General features: G+C 52.4%; 1 protein-coding gene across 2 annotated transcripts in view; it reads right to left on the bottom strand.

Annotated features, from left to right (window-relative positions):
* Positions 1–547: 547 nt before the first annotated feature.
* The window catches only part of RBPMS2 (RNA binding protein, mRNA processing factor 2), a 35,807-nt gene continuing 13,779 nt past the window's right edge, over positions 548–22,575 (bottom strand). Inside the window, exons 2-8 of one of the 2 annotated variants that reach the window (XM_034938919.3) lie at positions 12,251–12,328; positions 11,021–11,059; positions 10,108–10,170; positions 9,677–9,827; positions 9,096–9,244; positions 1,836–1,905; positions 548–1,663 (exon numbers count right to left, since the gene is read on the bottom strand). In XM_034938919.3, coding sequence (XP_034794810.2) covers positions 1,843–1,905; positions 9,096–9,244; positions 9,677–9,827; positions 10,108–10,170; positions 11,021–11,059; positions 12,251–12,328 — 543 coding nt within the window. In that variant the 3' untranslated portion in view covers positions 548–1,663; positions 1,836–1,842. The remainder of the gene's footprint in view (positions 1,664–1,835; positions 1,906–9,095; positions 9,245–9,676; positions 9,828–10,107; positions 10,171–11,020; positions 11,060–12,250; positions 12,329–22,575) is intronic. The other variant, XM_034938920.3, reaches the window with a different exon arrangement.

Raw genomic sequence — 22,575 nt, forward strand, 5'->3', positions numbered from 1 at the left:
AGTTGCAGCCCATAGACTACAGGGTAGATGAGGTTAACCCCTTCTGGGCAAGATTCTAGGTCCTAGCCTTCCCTCCAGCACAGCCTCACAAGAGGCACGCCAAGGACAGACACCACCTGGCAGAGCCCAACAGCCCAAACCTCAGTCCTCTTTTACTAGAGCAAGACTCAAAAAGACCACAGGCCGTAAATGGTTAAGCCGAGTATATCACCGCCTTCCCCCAGGAAGGTCCCACCTGGGGGCCTGCTCTTGGTGTAGGGAGTCTCTCCCTACCCTGACAGCCTGGAAACTGAGGAAGTAAAGCCACAACTGCCAGGCCCTTAGGCAAGTCACTTACCCTGGACTTTGTTTCCCCAGCTTACAAACGAGGGAGGCAGGAGAGGCTAACTGAGCTCCAAGGTCCTCCCCCACCACCTTTACAGTCACAAGCCAGCTGCCAGCGGGCCAGGCCCACTTCACTTCCTTCCCCCGACTCCACATCTCTCTGGCTCTGCCTTCCCAATGGCAGTCTGCGTCCACGGAAGGGGGAAGCAAAGGCCGAGAGCAGTCAGTTTGATTTTGTTTTATTCTGCATTTCATATATTATCCAGTTTCACATTCTCACAGGATCAGCAATGACAACAGCCGCCTCATCTCCCAAGTCTGAAATGGCCAGACAGTCACAGCTGCGGCTGACAGTAAAGCACTGATATGCTCAAAACAAAAAACATTGCACAGTGTTTCCTTCATTTCATTTTCTTAAACAAATGCCAGACACAAAGGCGTACTGCTGAAGAATGGAAACCCTTTTCTTCTTCATGCCTCAAACTAAACATTAAACTTATCTGACAGGGCGAACAAGGTCGCTTTAATAATTAATGGTACGCACATGAAAAATCCTTTATGATGCATAAATATTTTGTTACACAGGGTACAAAAATACTTCTCACGTTTTGGTTGGTTTCGAGGTTTGGAAAGAATGAGGAGCAGCGGCGGGCGGGGTGCGCTGTGGAGAGGTGAACAGAACGGGCAGAGAGGGCTTTCTTACGACTGTTGGCCCATCCGAGAAGACAGGAGCGGAGGAGCCCCATGTGAAATGAAAAAGCAAACCCCATCTATCTGTTGGGTGGAGGTGGGAGCTGAGCCTGGAAGCGTGTGGGGCCACGGAACTTGGGCCTCCCTGAAGCGGGGTGGGTGCAGGGGCGGGGCGAGGAGAGAGGGGCCAGGCAGGATGAACCACTGGGAGCCAGGACCTGTCGCTATGGTGACAGTGTGAGAACAAACTGTACACTCATATATACACAAGTGTAAGTGTCTTAATTCATGCCAGAAAACATGCAAAATTAAACACCTCACTTCCTCGAGGGGGAGCTACAGAAGCAAGTTTGGGCAGGAGGTCAGGCCTTGCCAGGTCCCAGTGAGGCCTCCGAGCTGGATCTGGGCGCCCCAGGGAGAAAGTCCCCAAATCCTCCTGGGAGGCATTGAGGGAGAAAGGCTTGAGGGTGCAGAACAAGGTGAGGAAGAGGAGGGAGGGGAACAGGAAGCAGTCCACTGAGTCAGGCTTGGGATTCACAGTCTCTGGAGTGCAGCAGCTCTGTGCAGGCCGCCCGGGGGCAGTGGGAACTCGGGGCGCCTGTCCCGGCACCACCACAGATTCCCAGAACCACCTCCCCGGTGACCAGACCTGGAGGGAGGGAGAGAGGCGGCCGTGAGCAGAGGCATGGGACTAGAGCTAAAGCCAGGCCTGCTCTGGGCTTGGCTAAGCTCTTGAGACCCGGGGCAGAGGGAGGAACTACGGCCCTTCAGGGAGCCGGAGTCTAGGACACTTGTCCTGGGCCTCTGGGGCCAACACTTACTGAAAAACTAACAGAACTGACGGTACTTCCATCCTTGCTGGGTGGTGTCAGAGGAAGGGTACCAGCGCACCTGCAAGAGAAGCCAACGTCAGGAGCCAGCTGTGCATCCCTTCCCTCAACAGGAAGCCAGGTAACCATGGCCATCGGTGTCCCCGCTGGAGTCCTGGTTCTGTCACTGATTGGCTGGCACATTTTGGGCCAGTTACTCACCTTTAAGCATCAGTTTCTCTATCCGGAAAGTGGGAGTGCACTGCCTGATGTGCCTCCTCTGCAGGACACAGGTTCCAGCGAAGGAAAGTCACGCAGGCGTCTCATACCCCAATCAGCCCAATCCAAATGGGCCACTATACTGGCGGGAGCCCTGGCAGCTGGGGGCAGTGGTGCCAGCAACCCGCCCTTCCCCTTTACTGACACAGCACGGAATTCCTAATTCTGTGGAGGAGGAGGAAAAGAATGAGCCTCATACATTTTTGTTTGACTTCTTTGGGTCTCAGTGTCCTCATCTAGCTATAGGACAGAAATGACGAAGTCATATGTGGTTGTGAGGATCAGGTAAGACAGGATGTAAAGATACAGTAAGGCTGGGTGCAGTGGCACACACCTGTAATCCCAATACTTTGGGAAGCTGAGGTGGGAGGATCACATGGGCTCAAGAGTTCAAGACCAGCCTGGGCAACATAGGGAGATAATGTCTCTATTAAAACCAAACAAGGCCGGGTGCAGCGGCTCACGCCTGTAATCCCAGCACTTTCGGAGGCCGAGGCGGGCGGACCACCTGAGGTTCAGAGTTCGAGACCAGCCTGACCAATATGGAGAAACCCCATCTCTACTAAAAATACAAATTAGCCGGGCGTAGTGGTGCATGCCTGTAATCCCAGCTACTCGGGAGGCTGAGGCAGGAGAATCGCTCGAACCCGGGAGGCGGAGGTTGCAGTGAGCCGAGATCGCGCCATTGCACTCCCGCCTGGGCAACAAGAACAAAACTCCGTCTCCAACAAAAACAAAAACAAAAAACAAAAAACAAAAAACAAAACAAAACCCAAAGTCCGTGTAGACCCCAAGGGGTAGGACTCTCCAACATCAGTCCTGATTCTTCTGAGAAGCCATGGATGAGACCCAGCTGAGACTCCCGTTTTGACCTTCCCACCCCTGCTGTGCCATGCCCTCCATCACAAGCCTCTAAGTCTAGAGGTCTATAACGTCAGGTGGGCGGCAGCTATCTGAGATCATCCTCACCAGTGCCTGGAAGTTGCCTAAACCCTGGCACTTGCCAGAAGGCCCCACAGAGCAGTAGCCCCAAAGCTGGGTTCCCAGAGACTGGTCAAGAAAATGACACGTTCCCTCCTCCCTGTGGGCCAGTCATCTGGAAGGCAAGTATGCTGACTGCCAAGACCGCAGGGAAGGCCGCCTGCCCCAGTTATGCACGGTGAAGCATGTCTGTCCCAGCCTGACCCAGGACAGGGAAAGGGGTGTGGCGGGGGGAGCGGGACAACACAGGACCTTGAGTTGCGGTTGGGGGATGAGCATCCAGGGAGGGGAGCCGGAGTCCCCTCAGGAAGGGAAGGGGCAGCACATGAGCGTGTGGCAGGAAAGGAGTAGAAGCTGGGCCTGCAGACAGCTCCCTTGAGGTTGGAGCAGGCAGACCCAGTTACCCACTTGGCTGCTGGGAACTCCTGCTTCCTGGGTAAGCCATGCCAGGCCATCTGGGGGCTGATGGAAGCTTCCTAAGAACCCGTTCCTATCCCCGCCAAATTCTAGGTGCTGTTTTGTACACTGCAGAATTCCAGCCACCACATCCCAGGAGCTCAGCGGGAAGTTAGAAACCTGGCTGGACACTAGCACTTATTCCACAAGAGAGGGACACACGAGGAAACGAGCAATGCTGCTATCAGAGAAGCCGGCGGCTGGCACCAGCTCAGGGAGCCCCTTAGTGGGCCCTGACCACTGCCCTTCATGTAGCCTCCAGCTGGCGCAGCCCCACAGCAAGGAAGTCCCGGACGGGCTGGGTGTCCCGCAGGGCCGGACAAGGGGAGAACATGGACGACAGAATGGAAGGAGCTCAGGAGGCCTGCAACCCAACCTCTTTCACCACTGGGAAGCTAAGGCCTTGAATGACTGCCTAAGGCCGCCCTCAGCATATCTGCTGGATCCTGCCCTACACTCTCGCTACAAGGTGCTGGGATTCCTGCTTCCCAAGCAGCGACTTTCCCTCCAGCCTGAGGGACTCCTTGGGGAGAAAGTAGAGGAAAGCTCCCATATTTGGGCTTGGGACAGCTGTGCCACTGAAGCAGACAGAATGCATTTAGAAGGGCTGCTTTTCCACTTCCTTCGGTTGCCTGGCATAGGCCAGTGGCCTGGGTCCTCTAGAAGCCACACAATCCCTTCCTAGAGCTCTTCTTTCTGCTCCAGCTACAGGAGACCCCCAGGGGGCCAGGCCAGCAAGACAGGGCACCCACAGTGTCCTTTCAGGGCCTCCAGTTGTGCCCAGGGGGAGGGGGGGCTCCTGAGAGTACCCCCCACAGGCTATAGTGACCAGGCTCCGAGAGGGCTGCTTCAAAACAAAGAGCGGAGGATGCAAACTCAGCTGTCTCTCAGATCCTGGGACTGACCAGTTGAGAAGATACACCAGAAAGCAAGCAACGGGATGAACCTACATAAGAATAAATATAAGGCCAGGCGTGACAGCTCACGCCTGTAATCCCAGCACTCTAGGAGGCAGAGGTGGGCGGATCTCTTGAGCCCGGAAGTTTGAGACCAGCATGCCCACCATTACGAAACCCCGTCTCTGCAAAAAAATACAAAAATTAGCTGGGTGTGGTAGCACACACCTGTAATCCCAGCAATTTGGGAGGCTGAGGCAGGAGGATCGTGCTTGAGCCCAGGAGGCAGAGGTTGCAAAGAGCAAAGGTCATGCCACTGCACTCTAGCCTGGGCAACAGAGTGAGACTCTGTCTCAAAAAAATAAAAATAACTAAAAAAAGAGAAAGAAAAAAAAAGATATAAACAACCAAAGATATGGAAGCCTCACTCATCCGAAATTAAAACAATATTTAACCCAGACTGGTAAGTCTACACTTTCACCGTGTCATAGTTCTAGGAATTTATCATAAAGAAAACAAAACAATGGCTGGGCGCGGTGGCTCATGCCTGTAATCCCAGCACTTTGGGAGGCCGAGGCGGACGGATCACCTGAGGTCGAGAGTTCGAGACCAGCCTGACCAACACGGAGAAACCCCATCTCTACTAAAAATACAAAATCAGCTGGGCGTGGTGGCACATGCCTGTAATCCCAGCTACTAGGGAGGCTGAGGCAGGAGAATCACTTGAACCTGGGAGGTGGAGGTTGCGGTGAGCCAAGATCACACCATTGCACTCCAGCCTGGGCAACAAGAGTGAAACTCTGTCTCAAAAAAAAAAAAAGAAAGAAAGAAAGAAAACAGAACAGAAGAGGTGCCCAGAGAAGTACACACAAGGATATCCATTGTTGTATAGCTATCAGTAAGCAAAACTGTATAAACAAACCAATTTACCATCTACAGGGAGCTGGACACATTCGTACAATGGTGTACTAGCCAGGTATCCAAAATGTAGAGCTACACTTACTATTATTTATTTTAAGTCCTAATATTTAAGTTTTTTTGGTTTGTTTTGGTTTTTTTTTTTTTTTTTTTTTTTGAGACAGAGTCTCGCTCTGTCACCCAGGCTAGAGTGCAGTGGCACGATCCTGGCTCACTGCAACCTCTGCCTCCTGGGTTCAAGCGATGCTCCTGCCTCAGCCTCCTGAATAGCTGGGGTTACAGGTGCCCGCCACCACGCCCAGCTAATTTTTGTATTTTTGTAGAGACGGGGTTTCACCGTGTTAGCCAGGCTGGTCTTGACCTCCTGACCTCAGGTAATCTGCCCACCTCGGCCTCCCAAAGTACTGGGATTACAGGCATGAGCAACTGCGCCTGGCCCTAATATTTAAGTTTTTAAAAGATTAAATATGTATTGCAGTTTTTCTAAGATTCATACCTATAGATTTACTTATACACCTGCTCCAAACTACCTACCGAACTGAAGAATTAAAAGTACAGGTTTTCTGGGGATTGGATGATAAGCCAAAGGGAAGAGAACAAAAACTGCCTGTTTTTTTCCATAAATGCAGATATGCTAATACAATAATAGCTCCTGCTCATGAAGCACCTCCCCTGTGCCCAATGCTGTTCTAGGTAGATTTCATATACTAAGTTCATTTAATCCTCACAAAAACCCTATGAAGTAGATGCTATTATCATCTCCATGATACAGATAAGAAAATAGAGGCACGGGAGTTTATGTAACCTTAAGGTCACTGGTAAATGGGTGAACCAGTTTAAGGGGGAGAAAAAAGCCATGGAAGACCCGCATATCCTCAGGTTGGAACGTAAAATGAAATCCAGTCTGGGAGGACCGTGGGATGCAATAGGACGCTGAGAACCCTTGCTTTTAGGCCACCATCTTTCTATGCTGAACCCCACTGGGCCTGCCATCCACAGTTGCTTTTGTGCCTCACCCTCTTTAAGGGGAAGATTCTATCAAGAGGGTTAGAAGGTCAGGCAAGGTAGCCTCATGCCAAGACAGAGCAGGACCAAACAACCTCCAGGACCCCTCCTGCAGGTCTGGTCTCTGCAGCCACGTAGCTGTGGAGGCCTGGGCTCAGGCTGGGCTACTGGCAAAGGGCATGCAGCTAGGGTAGAGAACAGAGGTACTTGTTCTCATCACCTTGTCCTTCAGCTGCTACCTTCTCCTGAAGTCACCTCCTTGCCCCCAGGCACAGAAAAACTCAGTCCTTCTATTGGTCTTTTGGGTTCAGAACAATTCACTTAAGATCAACAGTGTCCATACTTCATTTAGACACTTTTATACCCTATCTCTGGGGCAGCACTGTCAGGGGGCAAGCAGTGGGGCTGTTGGAAGGAAAAAAATAAAATGTTCTTAGTCAGGAAACAGTAAAACAACCTGTTTTACTATTGAGGAAATGGCTGCCCAGAGAGTTTGAGTAGCAAGGACAGAACTAATGACTCCCTGGTCTAATCTCTTCCCATTAGCCTGCCTCCCCAAAAACGCCACTATCCTTTGGGGTGGGTGGCCTCTATCCCAGTCCCCGTCCAAGGAAGGCCAGAAGGCAGGAACTCAGGCACAAAGAGGCCTCCAGCCTCAGAGAGGACCCAAGGGGACCCAGACAATAATGATATTAAATAACATCACAACCATCTGCACTTTCACAGCACTCCCTCCATGCCATCACGCGACTCCATGCCATCATGCGAACAACACACCTATCAAGTAGGCATCATCATCACCATTTTACAGAAACACAGAGACGGTGGGTAACGTGCCCAATGTCCCACAGCTGTTGAGAACCAGGATTTGGGCCAGAGTTGGACAGCTGCAGAGTGTGGATGGGGTGGGAGAAAACTGGGAAGGAAGCCAACAGGAGGAAGGAAGCCCTGTGGCGTGGAGCTCAGGGCCAGAGAGCAGTGCCACCCCCACCTGGCTGGGCAGAGGTGCCCTCTCTGATTCATTTGACAAACTCATTGTCCCTGGCTCCCAACCTCTGTCACAGCCTAGCAATTCAGAGGATAGGGCAGAACCTCTCCACCTTATCTGGTCTATCCCTCTCATTTTACAGATGGAGACACAGAGGTGAGGATCATGTAGCCAATTGGTGCCAAAGCTGGGCTCAGAGGTGAGAAGCCCAGTGAGGTGGGAGCCTGTGATTCCTTCCAGTGCCTCCCAGGGCCTTGCAGTTAAACATCCGCTTGACCTGAAGCATCAAGTCACTGCCCAGGTCAGGGTAGACAGGATGAGCTTCCCTGCTCCCCGCTCTATTCCAGCCACAGAACCCAGTTTGCAGTAAATACCCAATAATTCCCTCCAGGGGAAGGTCTTTACCACCTTCCTTATCCTCTGATCAATTTTCAAGCTATTTGTGGTGCTCAACTGGGGAAGAGCGCCAGGGTTAACCACAATTCTGCCCTCAGTACAATTGAACGTTGCGGAGCCAGGGAGCATTCCCCTGCTGGGGAAAACAGTTTGCTAGGGTAGCAGCCCCTGAATCTGAACTTTCCGCTTTGGAACTGGACAAACCCAGGTGTCACTGAGTCCCTGGAAGAGCCTGAAAATGGACGTACACACAGCTCTCGGGCAGAGCACCCGACTCCTCCCGCCTCAGCTCTGGCTCCTGTGAACCCTCCTTTCTGGCTTCTCCTGCTTTCCTTCCTCATCCCCTCCTGTTCCCCAGCCAGGTCCCAGCAACCTCAATTCTCTCCTTCGCAGCAGCACAGCACACCCTGGCCGGGCAGCTCTCCCTGGGGATTAGTGCTCATCACCTGGCTGGTCAAAGGTTGAGGTGGGCTCAAAAGTGCCCCCCAGCCCCTTCCTGTGGCTGCCTGGCTGCAACTTGTCACTGCCACTGTGAGGCACCCCACTGCTCCCCGACACACGCACAGTGGGACGAGGCCTCCCCTGCAGAGTGCTCCAGTGACCTGCACTTGTGGCCAAGTCAGACCAGAGGAAGCGCCTGCATGGCCAGGGGAAAGCCTGACTCCCTGCCTGCCCATTGGGCACCCAGCCCAGCACCCCACACAGAGCCTTCCTGGCCCTGCTCTAACAGCCCGGACTCTCCCCAGAAGCATTCACTCCCTGTTTCCTGCCCGGCACAGGTTCACAGTGGACAGCGTCCAGCCTTCATGGAAGCGAGAGCCAACACTCAGGGCGCTCTAGGTTACATCCTAGCACTCAGTAGTCACTTCGTCTTGACATCTAACTTTCACAACAACCCTAAGGCAGATTATCTGATCATTCCCATTTTTCAGATGACTAAAAAAAAAAATCGAGGCACAGCAATCTGTAAGAGCTTGATGAAAGGGACAGGAAGGGGCAGAGGCAGATGGTCCGACTCCAGAGACCATACCCAGGTTAGGACTGGAATCATAGTCCCATCACCATGGGAGAACACAGTCGGTCCCTGGGCAGGGGTGCTCAGGGCTGGGGAACCGCAGCTGGGCTGCCTGGCATCCTCCATGGGAACTCGTGGGTTATCTTCTCCCTCCCTGTCAAATCCTAAACCCAAGGGGAGGACAAATAGGTCCCTGGGGTCTGGGCTTTCAAACCATCAAGGAAGACAAGAGTTCTGCTGCAGCTCTGGGACAGCAGCGGCCAAGTGGCCAGGCACATGCAAAGTCTGGCCAGCTAAGAGCCCTTGTTCTTCGCCCTCCCCAACCTTAAAGGGCTTACCTGAGCGTGGAGGGCGGCGGCAGCGGCAGTGGCAGCTGGGTAGGTGAACGCAGCATGGGAGATGGCTGGGGTCAGCTCTGTGGTGTACAAAGGGTAGGGGGCCCAGGCCTCTGGGGATGCAGGGATCAGAGCAGCCCCCATCAGGTCATCTACAACAGGAGACAAGGGCCTCCATCATCAGAACACTCGCCTCCCCTTCCAAACAGAGAAGGGGACCCAGCACTATGGTTGAGCCACATGCCCCACACTGAGGCCAGACCACCCCCAACCACAGAGGACCCCGAGACCAGGCAAGGAAGCCACGTTAAATTGGCCTGTCATGGTGTGCATCCTGCCTGCTTTCAGACAGGCCTCAGCTCGTCTCAAATGAGAAATTAAAGAAGGTTTCAGGGAAGCTGGAAGCCCTGGCAGCTCAGAAATTCTAGGAAGGCTGCAGGGGAGGGAGGAAAACCAGGTGTTTCAAAAATGGGTGGCCGTGGACACAAAAAGCCTCCTGGAAAAGGGAGTTCCCTCTGCAAGAGCCTGCAAGTCTGCCCCGAATGCAACTCCATGAGGGCCTGCCAGCTCAGAGTGCCACTCACAGGGGTCCCGTGCGATGAAGTGTGCTCCTAGGGCGGGGTGCACGTTGCTGGGATTTGGAGTTGCCATTAGCTTGCTCTTGGCCATCTTGGTGTTGGCTTTGGCAAACTCTAGCCTCAGAGTCTGTGGATTTTCGGGATCAAAGCGAATACCCTACATGGGTAGAGAAAAGAAGAGAAAGGCTTACTCTGGGGGACCCAGAGTGTTAATGGCAGAGAGTAGAGAAGGGCCCCATAAACAAGCTCGCCTCGAAGACCTGCCCACACGGTGGCTGAGGCAGAGGAAAGGCAGCTCAGGCCTTGAGTAATGGCCTTTGGCACAGACAGTGTCGCCAAGGACTCTGCCCAGGGATGGCTGGGAAATAAGATACATCTGCACACCCACTGCCTAAGAGGGCTGTGAGTCAGAGAAGACCTGTTCTTCACCTACTCACGTTCAGCGCATTCTTGGCCGCTTCTGCTCCTGCACGGCTGTCAAAGATCACAAAACCAACAGGCTAGTAGGAAAAAGAGAGAACACCCTTATATCTCTCCTAGCATTCCACCTCTCCCTCCAAAATAACAACAAAAAAAAAGTATCATCTATGTGGAAACAGTATTTGCCCTGCTGATGAGAATACAAAAGGAATAAAAGCCCCCCAAAACTCCAGCCCACATCCTCCCTGTTCACTGGAACAGCAGTTTAACATGCACCAAAAGTCAAGTCTCCCTCCCCAGGAATATCCTGTGGGAAATGATGCCAACAGAGCTTAATTCCACTGAATTAAACGTCGCCCTTTTAGTAAAAGTATTGTTTTTAATGCATGCAGATAACTAAAAGTAAGTCCCAGTGTTTTCCCCAGCAAGAAAGGGGACACCAATGTATCAAGGGCATGGGAAGACTCCGGTTCTATCAAGGAGCAATAGGTTGAAAACTGCTCCAACTTCATTTTCCCAAGGATCAGTCTAGACCCCAAATAGCCCCCAAAGGCTAGCGGGCCCTGGCCTCCTTGTATTAAAAGCTAGAGCTCAATCGTGCCATTGCACTCCAGCCTGGGCAACAAGAGCAAAACTCCATCTCAAAAAAAAAAAAAAAAGCTAGAGCTCAGCTAACTGCTTTACTGTCCTCAGCCAGCGGGGCTCCCAGATTCCTAAGAAACAGACAGGGAGGACCAGGAGCTGGCTGGGCTCAGATGGCCAGTGAAGAGACAGTGGGACCTACAGAGGCTGCTCTGTCAGAAACAGGACAACAGGGAGCAAGTCTGTACCGCCAGATGCCTCTAGATTAGGGAAAGGTTAACGGGCCCTTGTTTGAAGCTCAGCAGTCAGTCTGGGCTGGGAGGAAGAAAACCCTAGGAGAGAAATTACCTGTCTCGCAGTGAGCTTGATCAGGGACCCTTCATACCCCTGCGGAGAGAGGTGGCTGTTACCGTGGAAGGTCAGAAGCGTATGTTGTGCTAGCCCAGCGCTGCCACCTCATCAGCCCCCGCGTTCCCCAGGGCTCCCCTGAGTCATTCTCACACCCTTCTCCCTGTCAACATCAACCCACCCTGACCTCCGCCACTGCCAAACGTCCACCACCCTGCGTTCTGAATCACGCGGTCTAGCACATGGGGTGGGCATCACGCGGCAGCACTCATCACTTCAGGCAGAAATTCCCATTTGCTCCACTAACTAGTAACCCGAGAGCACAGACCTTACCTTTTAAGTTTTCTCATCTGCAAACTGAAAAGGCTACACTGAATCTCAAAGATTCTTTATATAACCACATATATTTAAAGATTCTTACTGTTAGCTGGGCATCATGACTCACGTCTGTAATCCCAGCACTTTGGGAGGCCGAGGCGGGCAGATCACAAGGTCAAGAGATCCAGACCATCATGGCCAATATGGTGAAACCCCATCTCTACTAAAAATACAAAAACTAGCCAGGCATGGTGGAGGGTGCCTGTAGTCCCAGCTACTCGGGAGGCAGAGGCAGGAGAATCGCTTGAACCCGGGAGGCGGAGGTTGCAGTGAGCCACACACCACTGCACTCCAGCCTGGGCAAATGAGTGAGACTCTGTCTCAAAACAAAACAAACAAAAAGGACAAGCGCCGTGGCTCACACCTGTAATCCCAGCACTTTGGGAGGCCGGGGCGAGCGGATCACGAGGTCAGGAGTTCAAGACCAGCCTGACCAACATGGTGAAACCCCATCTCTACTGAAAACACAAATATTAGCCGGGCATAATGGCGCATGCCTGTAATCCTAGCTACTTGGGAGGCTGAGGCAGGAGAATTGCTTGAACCCAGGAGGCAGCGGTTGCAGTGAGCCGAGATCAAGCCACTGCACTCTAGCCTGGGCGGCCGAGCAAGACTCGTCTCGAGGAAAAAAAAAAAAAAAGATTCTTACTGTCTCCATTTAACTGGCGAGGAAACAGAGGCTCAGAAGGCAGCATGTGAATTCGCAGAACCAGGACACGGGCTGGACCTGCCCCCACAGCTTCTGCCACGCCTTCCTGCATCATCCTGCTGCCCTGCCCGACCCGAGATTCACTCCCGCTGCTTCTCCAGGGTCCCAGGCTCTACCCAGGGGGTGGCTGGGTCCTGACTCACCTTGAACGGCCGGAAGAGCAAGTAGAGTTCTCTGGGTTTAATGTCCACAGGGAGGCCGCTGACAAACAGTGTCCGGACCTGGAGACAGAGACCAGTGATCAGGGCCAGGCTGCCCAAGACGGACAGGGATGACAACAGCGCTTCCTTCAGGCAGGCAACTGGAATCCTTCTAGAGCTTAGAGGAATTCAGCCTTTCCTGGGCCTCCTTGGATACCCAAGGCAAATTAACATTGTTTCACAGCACTGAATTTCTCAAAGCCCTTTCCTTTCTCTGGGTACATCCCAGAGGCATCGTGCTGCGTCTGCCGGATGCCTCTGCACACAGACTGAGTCTGCTGGTGAACAGAGGCAAAAAGAAAGCCCTGTTTGATAAGGGTACAAACCCAGCCCAGCATGCCTTTTTTTTTTTTCTTTTTTTTTTTTTGAGACAGAGTCTTACTCTGTTGCCCAGGCTAAATTGCAGTGGCGTGATCTCAGCTCACTGCAACCTCCACCTCCTGGGTTCAAGAGATTCTCCTGCCTCAGCCTCCTGAGTAGCTGGGATTACTGGGGTACACCACCACGCCATGCTAATCGGTATGCCTTTTCAAACCAAAGCCTCCTCTAAAAATCTGAAGAAAGCTGCAGTGCCTGACCCCCCAAAAATGTACATGTAAAAATGTATCTATTTTTTTAATCCATTGCACCACTGGCCCCTCAGACAAAAAAGTATCTGTTTTCTAGATGATACCCATGGCCTCCTGGTAGAGAGCCTCCAGTCTGGTCGAGGGGAGGAGCAAAGATGTAAAGGAAACAGAGTCCCATGCCCACTATCCCCTGCAGTGATTTCAACAGAGGGCCCGGCACTTTCTCATCCATCTCCTGCTCCTACACGAGATGTGGGACCTTCAATGTCAAGAAACACCTTATACTCCTGCCTCTCTGCCTGCTCTTAGCATGGTGATGGTACTAAATGTTGACTGAACAGGGTAATGGGTAAACAGTCAAAACCATTATGCTGAGTTTTGAAGAACACGCTAAGATCTTGCCAGCTTCACGTGAAGCATTTGATGCTGTGAGTTTTTTTTTTTTGAGATGGAGTTTTGCTGTCACCCGGGCTGGAGTGCAGTGGCGCCATCTCGGCTCACTGCAACCTCTGCCCTCCCCGGTTCAAGCGATTCTCCCGCCTCAGCCTCCCATGTAGCTGGGATTACATGCATGCACCACCATGCCCAGCTAATTCTTTGCATTTTTAGTAGAGATGGGGTTTCACCACATTGGCCACGCTGGTCTCGAACTCCTGACCGCAAGTGATCCGCCCACCTCGGCCTCCCAAAGTGCTGAGACGACAGGATTGAGCCATCGTGCCCGGCTGATGCTGTGAATTTTGAGCATTGCCCCCAACATGGTTACAAGCCAGGTCTAAACACTAGGTGTCCATCCTGTGACTGTAGCCACTGCTGCTATTTAAACGCTGCTGGCACCGGATGCTAAACTAGCAAGCCCTGATCAGCCAAAACTTGTGATGGGGGAGGGGAGACTTTCCATAGCTTAGATCCATTCAAAACATTTTTTGAAACCGTGGCTTCCTGAATAATGAAAAATGTGAACAAGCAGAGCGTCCCTACACGCTTGACTCCTGCTCTGGGCCACATCTCCTCCTGCGAAGCCAAGCACAGGTCTTCTGAACTCACCGCTGCAGATTTTAGAAGTTCACATGCCTCACCCCATCACGCGGCCATTCTTGAAAGCATTAAGTTGCCCTACAGTGGGCCACATCCCCTTCTTGAGAGGTACCAAAGAACTTGCTCTGCTCTCTAGTGATGGCCCGCTGACCCCAGACCACAGCCTTTCTGAGACGATGGCTTTTATCAGTGGCTTGTCTCAGGAAGCTGGAGCAATGTTAGGTAAAACTACACCCAATGCACCCAGAGAACTCAACAGAGCCAAGAATGTCAAAGGAAACCAGCCAGGATAGCTGCTGGTTACTGGTGTCACCACTCCCACCCACGCAAGAATGACTCTCAGCCACGGTGAAGACAAACTTTGTCTCTTAAACTTTGACTCTCAGCCATGGTGAAGACAAACCTCACGTGAGCTTTTGCCAAGCCCATTTAGCAGAATCTCGGGCAACTTGGGACGCATCTTCTCCCTTGGGACACGTCTTCCCCTCAGTAGAGGCACCACTATACCAGCCTCTGTGCCCGGGGTTGGGGTGATGGCACCTCACACCTCACAGCCCTGGCAGCTCATGTCCCACGGAGACACCACTCGAATCCTGCTTTGTTGTTGGCAGCACCTGGGGGTCTGGACAGCCAAGGATCCAGGATGGGTGAAACCGAGCTCCTGACCTGAGCCCAGCAGGCCTCTCTGCCCCTTGATGTAAGGGCCTTGAGTTGTGCGTGTGAATCCCCAAGCAGAAGTGACTTGTCCAAGGTCACATGGCTTGTTCTTTAAAGGCAGCAGACCTGGAACTCAAAACCCAGGACTCGGCCAGGTGCAGTGGCTCATGCCTGTAACCCCAGCACTTTGGAAGGCTGAGGCGGGTGGATCACTTGAAGTCAAGAGTTTGAGACCAGCCTGGCCGACGTGGTGAAACCCCATCTCTACTAAAAATACAAAAAATTAGCCAGGTGTGGTGGCCCATCCCTGCAGTCCCAGCTACTTCAGAGGCTGAGGCAAGAGAATCACTAGAACCCAGGAGGCAGAGATTGTGGTGAGCCAAGATCGCACCACTGCACTCCAGCATGGGCAACAGAGTGAGACTCCATCTCAGAAAAAAAGAAAAAAAAGGCTGGGCGTGGTGGCTTACACCTGTAATCCCAGCACTTTGGGAGGCCGAGGTGGGTGGATCACTTGAGGTTGGGAGTTCAAGACCAGCCTGAGCAACATGGAGAAACCCCGTCTCTACTAAAAAATACAAAATTAGCTGGGTGTGGTGGCACATGCCTATAATCCCAGCTACAAGGGAGGCTGAGGTAGGAGAATCACTTGAATCGGGAGGCAGAGGTTGCAGTGAGCTGAGATCACACCACTGCACTCCAGCCTGGGCAACAAGAGCAAAACTCCGTCTCAAAAAAAAAAACCAAAACCCAAGTCTTCCTACTACATGCCCAGCCTGGCAGAGGTGATGGGTGCTTTGGGTGCTGGGAAAGGACGACAGGACCTGAGCACCAAGCCCTCTGGGTAGCTCAGGGTCTGCCTCCAACACCTCACCCCCCGAGGATGGGCCAAGAGTGCAGCCACCAGTGTCCTGATGGAGGGACCTAGATCAGTACCACTCCCTTCTCTTCTCCCCTTCCTCCACAGGAAAGCAGGACATGATTTGGGTCAAAGACCTAGACCAGAGCAGACCCACGGAAACCTCTGCTTCAGTTCTCCCCAGGGGCCACACATTTCACCCGGGCTAATTTTAAACCCTCCCTCAAATGGCTCCTTTCTGGCCAGACCTCCCCAGAGGCCTCTTAAATAGCAAGTTCTCAGCACAGAGTTTCCGCTTGGGGTGGGGTGGGGTGAGTGTAGGGGCTGTTTCCTTATCCTGGCTCAAGACTCGTTTCCAGCCAGGATTCCCTCTGGGCCCGATGACCCTTTTCCTCAGGGTTCCATCTTTCAGGTTCTATAGAGTCCAAAAGGCTACCCCACAGCTCCCATCCTCTCCCTGGCCACCTCTCAGGTGCTCAAGGCAGTCACAGATGAGCTGGTGGGCCCGTCTGCCTGAGCACAGATGCTCTGTGGGGAGCAGTCCGGGAGGCTAAATCACAGCAAGTGTGATCCCCAAACACCCGCCTTGGTTCCTACTAGATTCCAGCCACCCCAGCAGATGACATCTTAAAGCCCAGCCCCTTGTACAGACAGGGAGACTGAGACCCAGAAAGCCTTGGTGATTTGTCAACGGCACACAGCTGAGTTCACGGAGGAGCAGGGCTCCTGAGACCAGGCACCCTGACTCTGCTGTTTGTGAGGGCAGGGGGAGCGGCACAGGGCAGCCTCATCAGTGTCATGGGTGGGTAAGTGCTGCCATCCATCCACTCAGTATGACACTTGTTTAGGATGACAGCCACACCAGAGTGAGGAGGGCAGAAAAAGGGGAAACTGGCAAACCAGGAGCAGGGGAAGCGTGGGCTCCGCAGGCTGACCAGCCACATGTAGGGAGGAACAAGAGGTTCCAAAGCCGCCCAACACCTGCTTCCATCAAGCCCGCCCAGCCCACCCACTCCAGGGCCCTGACAAGCGTCCACAAGGCTGCCTGCACTGCCCCCTCGGCTCACCCCTTCCTCACTCCTTAACTAAAGGTATCCAGCCTTCAGGTCTTTCCGGAGTCCTCAACTACCCTTTCCTTCCTCTGAAGCCCCACAGTGGCCGTTAGGACCCCTCGCCTTATAGTTCCCAGCAGTCTGAGGTACCCCTCACCTTGACTACAGAAAGCCCTAGAGACAGGAACCAAGCCTCAAAACATTTCCATCTCCCAATGTCCCTAGAGTCAGGTCTAAGCACTGGAGACCTCCCCCATCTCTACACACCTCAGTCCCTGCAGAGAAGAAACTCACAGCCAGAGACCAGATGTGATCCAGCATGGCAGAACGTACCATAAATGGCAGAGAGGGCCAGGCATGGTGGCTCACACCTGTAATCCCAGCACTTTGGGAGGCCAAGGAGGGTGGATCACTTGCGGTCAGGAGCTGGAGACCAGCCTGGCCAACATGATGAAACCCCGTCTCTACTAAAGATACAAAGTTAGCTGGGTGTGGTGGTGCACACCTGTAGTCCCAGCTACTTGGCAGGCTGAGGCACGAGAATCCCCTGAACCCCGGAGGTGGAGGTTGCAGTGAGCCGAGATCATACCATTGCACTCCAGCCTGGGCAGGAGAGCAAGACCCTGTCTCAGAAAAAAAAAAAAAAAAAAAAGGCAAAGAGAACAGGCCTTAGTTACACTGGAGCTTGCTTCCTAGCTTCATGCTTGGCCTGAGGAAGCCACTTCATCTTTCCGAATCTCAGTTTCTTATTTTTATTTATTTTTCATTTCTTTTTTTCTTTTTTGGATGGAGTCTCGCTCTGTTGCCCAGGCTGGAGTGCAGTGGCACAAACTCTGCTCACTGCAACCCTGTCCTCTGGGTTCATATGATTCTCCTGCCTCAGCCTCCCAAGTAGCTGGAATTACAGGCGTCTGCCACCACGCCCAGCTGTTTTTTTTTTTAGTAGAGACAGGGTTTCACCACGTTGGCCAGGCTGGTCTCCTTACCTCAAGGAGTTCCTTGAGGTCAGGAATTCCTGACCTCAAGTGATCCGCCCGCCTTGGCCTCCCAAAGTACTGGCATTATAAGTGCGAGCCACCATGCCCGGCCTCATTTTTTTTTTTTTTTTTTGGAAATGGAGTCTCGGTCTGTCTCCCAGGCTAGAGTGCAGTGGCGCTATCATAGCTCACTGCAGCATCAAACTCTTAGGCTCAAGAGATCTTCCTGCATCAGCCTCCAGAGTATCTGGGACTATAGGTGTGCACCACAATGCCTGGCTAGCTTTTCCATTTTTGTAGCGATGAGGTCTCACTATGTTGCCTGGGCTGGTTTTGAACTCCTGGGCTCAGAGAATCCTTCTGCCCTGGCCTCCCCAAAGTGGTGGGATTACAGGTATGAGCCACCATGCCTGACCTCAGTTTCATCTTCACAACACAAACACCATCTACCTCCAAGACTGAGAGCTCACCTTACTCTCCCCATTACTTGTGAGAGCAATAAAATGCTGGCTTCATTTAGGGCTCCTGCATTTACCTGCACAAGGATCTCCCTCATCAGGTGCCATGAGCCACTTATTAAGGTTGTCTACTGAAGCTGGTAATGTGGGTGAGATGTCCTAAGGTGGTCACTAGATTCTTTAGTTTTTCTCTTCCCCAGAGGAGGTAATGCCCGAAATAGAAGACACCACAGAGATCAGCTAGTTCAACCCCTTCGTTTTATAGATGGGGAAACTGAAGCCAAGAACAGGGTAACAAGGCAAGCTGATGGCACAGCCAGGATCTTTCAGCAACGGCAGGAACAGAGACATGCAGTTACTTCTCCAAGGTCCAGCCAACTAGTCTTGTGTCTCAGGCCAGTACAGGGGACCACTGTGGTACCTACGTCAGGGTAACAGGGGAAACATTCAGGAACAGGCTGGATGCTCCAACCTGGGCAATATAGCAAGGCCCTATCCCCCCCCACAAAAAATCAGCCAGGCGTGGTGGAAGGCACCTGAAGTCTGAGCAACTCGGGAGGCTGAGGTGGGAGCATCGCTTGAGCCCAGGAATTCAAGGCTGCAGTGAGTCATGATTGCACCACTTGAATTCCAGCCTGGGCAACAGAGCAAGACCCTACTAAAAAACAAAAATAAAAAATAAAAGGTTAGATGCAGACAAGGATTCAGGCACCGACAACTAGTTGATGACAAGGGAAGTTCAACCAAATAACTCATGTCCTGCCTATTCCATGGGTTTATTACAAGAATTCAGCACATACACAAAACGTTTTAAAGCATTTAAAGAGTGCACAGGGGTGGTTCTCACAATCTCAGGCTGCTGGAAGGCACCAAACGCATTCACTTGGGCCCTTTTCCATACTCTCATCCCTTCTGCAGAAGCATCCAGCAACCCAAGGGTTCCTGTCCCAAAATGTGAAGAGCAACCACAGCCCTTCCAAAAAAGTCACCCTTATGGCAAGTAAGAGCAGAAATGCTGGGAGCACAGTCAGGTCCTCAGCACAGCTGGAAGGTACACCTGTAGTCACATGGAGCAGGTATGGGGGAGACCGGGGGAACGGATGGAGGATGATTCTGAGAACTCAGTCAAAGATACTTGTTGAGGAACAACCCTTCTGGTGGAACCTGCTGCAAGCACCAATATAGGCAAGGAACGTGGCCAGGGTTGTGTACCCATACAGAATACCACAGACATGGCTGTGTGGCTCTCATGACCCCACAGGAGCAGACCCAGCCCTGCTGGAGGTCCCAGCCAGTGCCAGGCCTACCTAGGGGAACTGACCAACTTTTGGCACAACTGCCTCTGCCCAGCAAAGCTTTGGAGGCACCCAGAGCTGCTCTTTTCTGAGGCAAGTCTTGCCTCTAGAGTCACAGGGAGTGGGAGGGTGGGAGAGGGGTCCATGGACCCCACAGGCTATCACTTACTGGCACTTCCTGGAGTCCTCTAGGTCTTTGTTGCCAATTGTTTATAAGCCTGACTCCTTTGGGGAGAAGGGCCTGTGTGTTCTTGAGCTCTCTCCCTCCAGCCAGTGCTAGACCTAGAGTGCTTGGGAGCTACCTATTTTTATTTTTAATTAAAAATTAAACTTTTATTTTTATTTTTTGAGATGGGGCGTCACTCTGTGGCCTGGGCTGGTCTCGAACTCTTGGGCTCAAGTGATCTTCCTGCCCCAGCCTCCCAAAGCACTGGAATTATAGGTGTGAGCCACCTCACCCATCCTGAGCCACCTCTTGACCTCTCCCCACCTCCCCGGGAGGCCCCTCAGTCTCACTCCCAGCTCCAGCATCGTAACTCAGCCCTGGGGTCCTGGGGAAGGGGAGCACAGCACGTGGGTGGCACAGGAAGTAGACCCCCCATCCTCAGCCTTGTTTCTGGAGGCCCCTGGAATGGGGAATACCCTCCTAGTACGAACAGATCTAGGAGGAGCTTTTGGACCATGCTGTCTAATCCCACCATGACGGAGGAGCCTGCCCAGGCTGCCCAGGTCACCCAGCCCTCTCTTTCAGGAAGGTGTGAGCTGCAAGCTGACATCCAAATGTTCTTCCTCCACAGCCCTCTCCAGCCTAGAGGTTAAGGGGTCATTTTTTAGAGAAGCAGGAAGAAGGGGCTCTGACAAACCCATTCCCATCTACGTGTCGGTGATGTTCTTCCTTCAGACAAACTGACATTTGTTTCAGGATCTTCAGAAAAGACCAAATTAAACAACCCTTCAGGAGCAAAGTATCAGGAGCACCCAAGACACCAGCATAAATCCAGGCTTGCGTGGAAAGGGACTCGGCCTGTTTTTCTTTTTTTAATTATTTTTTAATTTTTTTGAGATGGAGTCTTGCTGTCACCTAGGCTGGAGTGCAGTGGCACTATCTCAGCTCACTGCAACCTCTACTTCCCGTGTTCAAGCGATTCTCCTGCCTCAGCCTCCGGAGTAGCTATGACTACAGTAGCGCACCACCATGCCCAGCTAATTTTTGTATTTTTAGTAGAGATGGGGTTCCGCCATGTTGTCCAGGATGGTCTTGAACTCCTGACCTCAAGTGATCTGCCCACCTTGGCCTCCCAAAGTTCTGGGATTACAGGCGTGAGCCACTGCGCCAGGCCTACTCGGCCTGTGTCTATCAGCTCAGGTAGACGTCTCTCTTGGCCCTGGACACTGCCATGGGCAGACCTGGCATTCAAGCTGCTGCCACAAAAGGCCAGTGCCCTGGACAGCAGATGCTTAGGGTCCCTCCTTCCAGGGCACACACAGGGCCCAGCTCACATGGAGGTCCTGCAGGAATAGGGAATGGGCTCGTGGGGGAGAAGGAGGGGCCAAAGCAGCTGAGCAAAGCCTCCATGAAGAACAGGACTGGGACATGGGGTCGGCCAGGAGCCACGACCATGGGGACCCCACACTTGGTCAGAAGTGGCTGCGGCCTGGCCGCTCACCAGAAGCGTGTCTCCCTCTGCAAGGGGAAGGACAAGCCCAATGCTGAGGGATCCAACTCTAAACTTCTCAGATACTGTGACCATGAGGACAAGTTCCATAAGTGCTGGCTTTTATTAGTGATGAAAAAGGTAAACACTGCTTTCAAAAACAGTGGTAGGCTCAGGGATATTAAAGTCTCTTAAGCTTTAAGTTTGGAGGACAAATCCCGGCCTTAGAATAGCCACGAAAGGACCCCAGACTCCAGGAACCACCACCTAGAAAACAGATCCTTCTCCGGATCACCTGAGGTCAGGAGTTCTAGACCAGCCTGGCTAACATGGTGAAATCCCCTTTCCACTAAAAATACAAAAATCAGCCAGGCATGGTAGCGCACGCCTGTAATCCCAGCTACTCGGGAGGCTGAGGCAGGAGAAATCGCTTGAACCCAGGAGACGGAGGCTGCACTGAGCCGAGATCACGTCACTGCACTCCAGCTTGGGCAAAAAGAGTGAAACTCCATCTCCAAAAAAAAAAAAGAAAGAAAGCAAACAGACCCTTCTCCACCAAGGATACTGAGGCAAGAAACCACTGGAACCACTCCCCACTCTTCCCTGCCCACAGACAACCCACCAACCCACCAGGAACAGTCACCCCTAGAGGCCAACTCTGGCCTTCTGTAAATTCCTGTCTCACAGGATTGGGACTTGGAGAAAAGACACCCTAGGAAAATCTCACTGCAGGCAATAGAAATATCCTAAAAAAAAAAAAAAAAAAAGACTTTTGCAGCAACCCTTTAGCATCTCTAAAAGTTAGAATTCAATCTGGAAAGGAAGAATTGTTTCAACTGTCCACTCACAATGTTCAAGTAACGAATGCACGTGCTTCAGCAGTCCCCTACCCACTGCTTCGAGCGAGCTCTCCTGGTGTCATCCCGATGGAAAACACTACTTTGGGAAGGGGATGAGAAGAGGAGAGAAATCCAAAAAGGGAAAAACGAGCCTCTTATAAGCCCCTCCCACATCCTTCCCCAACTCCCAGCCCTCAGTAGCAACCCAAATACAGAACATCTGAGCTGGAAGAAACCTTATTTTTAGAGGAGGAAACCAGGGCCTAGGGGTCGAGCGAGTTGCTCGCAGTTACCGAGCATGTCAGAAACAGCCTGTTCCCAAGTGCCCAGCTCACGAGTCAATGCTCTTTTGCAGACCTTGATCTCACACCAACCCACTCAGACCCAGTGGGGCCAGCCCAAGGTACCCAGGAACAACTGGCCTTCGGCTTTTTTGAGACAGGGTCTTGCTCTGTTGCTCAGGCTGGAGTGCATGGCGCAAACATGGCTCACTGCAGCCTCCTGGACTCAAGCGATCCTCTTGCCTCCATCTCCTGAGTAACTGGGACCACAGGTGCACACCACAAAGCCCAGCCTTTTTTTTTTTTTTTTTTTTTTTTTTGAGACGGAGTCTCACTCTGTTGCCCAGGCTGCAATGCAATGGCATGATCTTGGCTCACTGCAACCTCCACCTCCGCCTCCTGGGTTCAAGTGATTCTCCTGCCTCAGCCTCCCAAATAGCTGGGATTATAGGCACCCACCACCATGCCCGACAATTTTTGTATTTTTAGTAGAGATGGGGTTCCACCATGTTGGCCAGGCTGGTCTCAAAAACTCCTGACCTCAAGTGATCCATCCGCCTCAGCCTCCCAAAGTGCTGGGATTACAAG

This window comes from Pan paniscus, chromosome 16 (assembly GCF_029289425.2).
Source record: "Pan paniscus chromosome 16, NHGRI_mPanPan1-v2.0_pri, whole genome shotgun sequence".
NCBI lineage: Eukaryota > Metazoa > Chordata > Mammalia > Primates > Hominidae > Pan > Pan paniscus.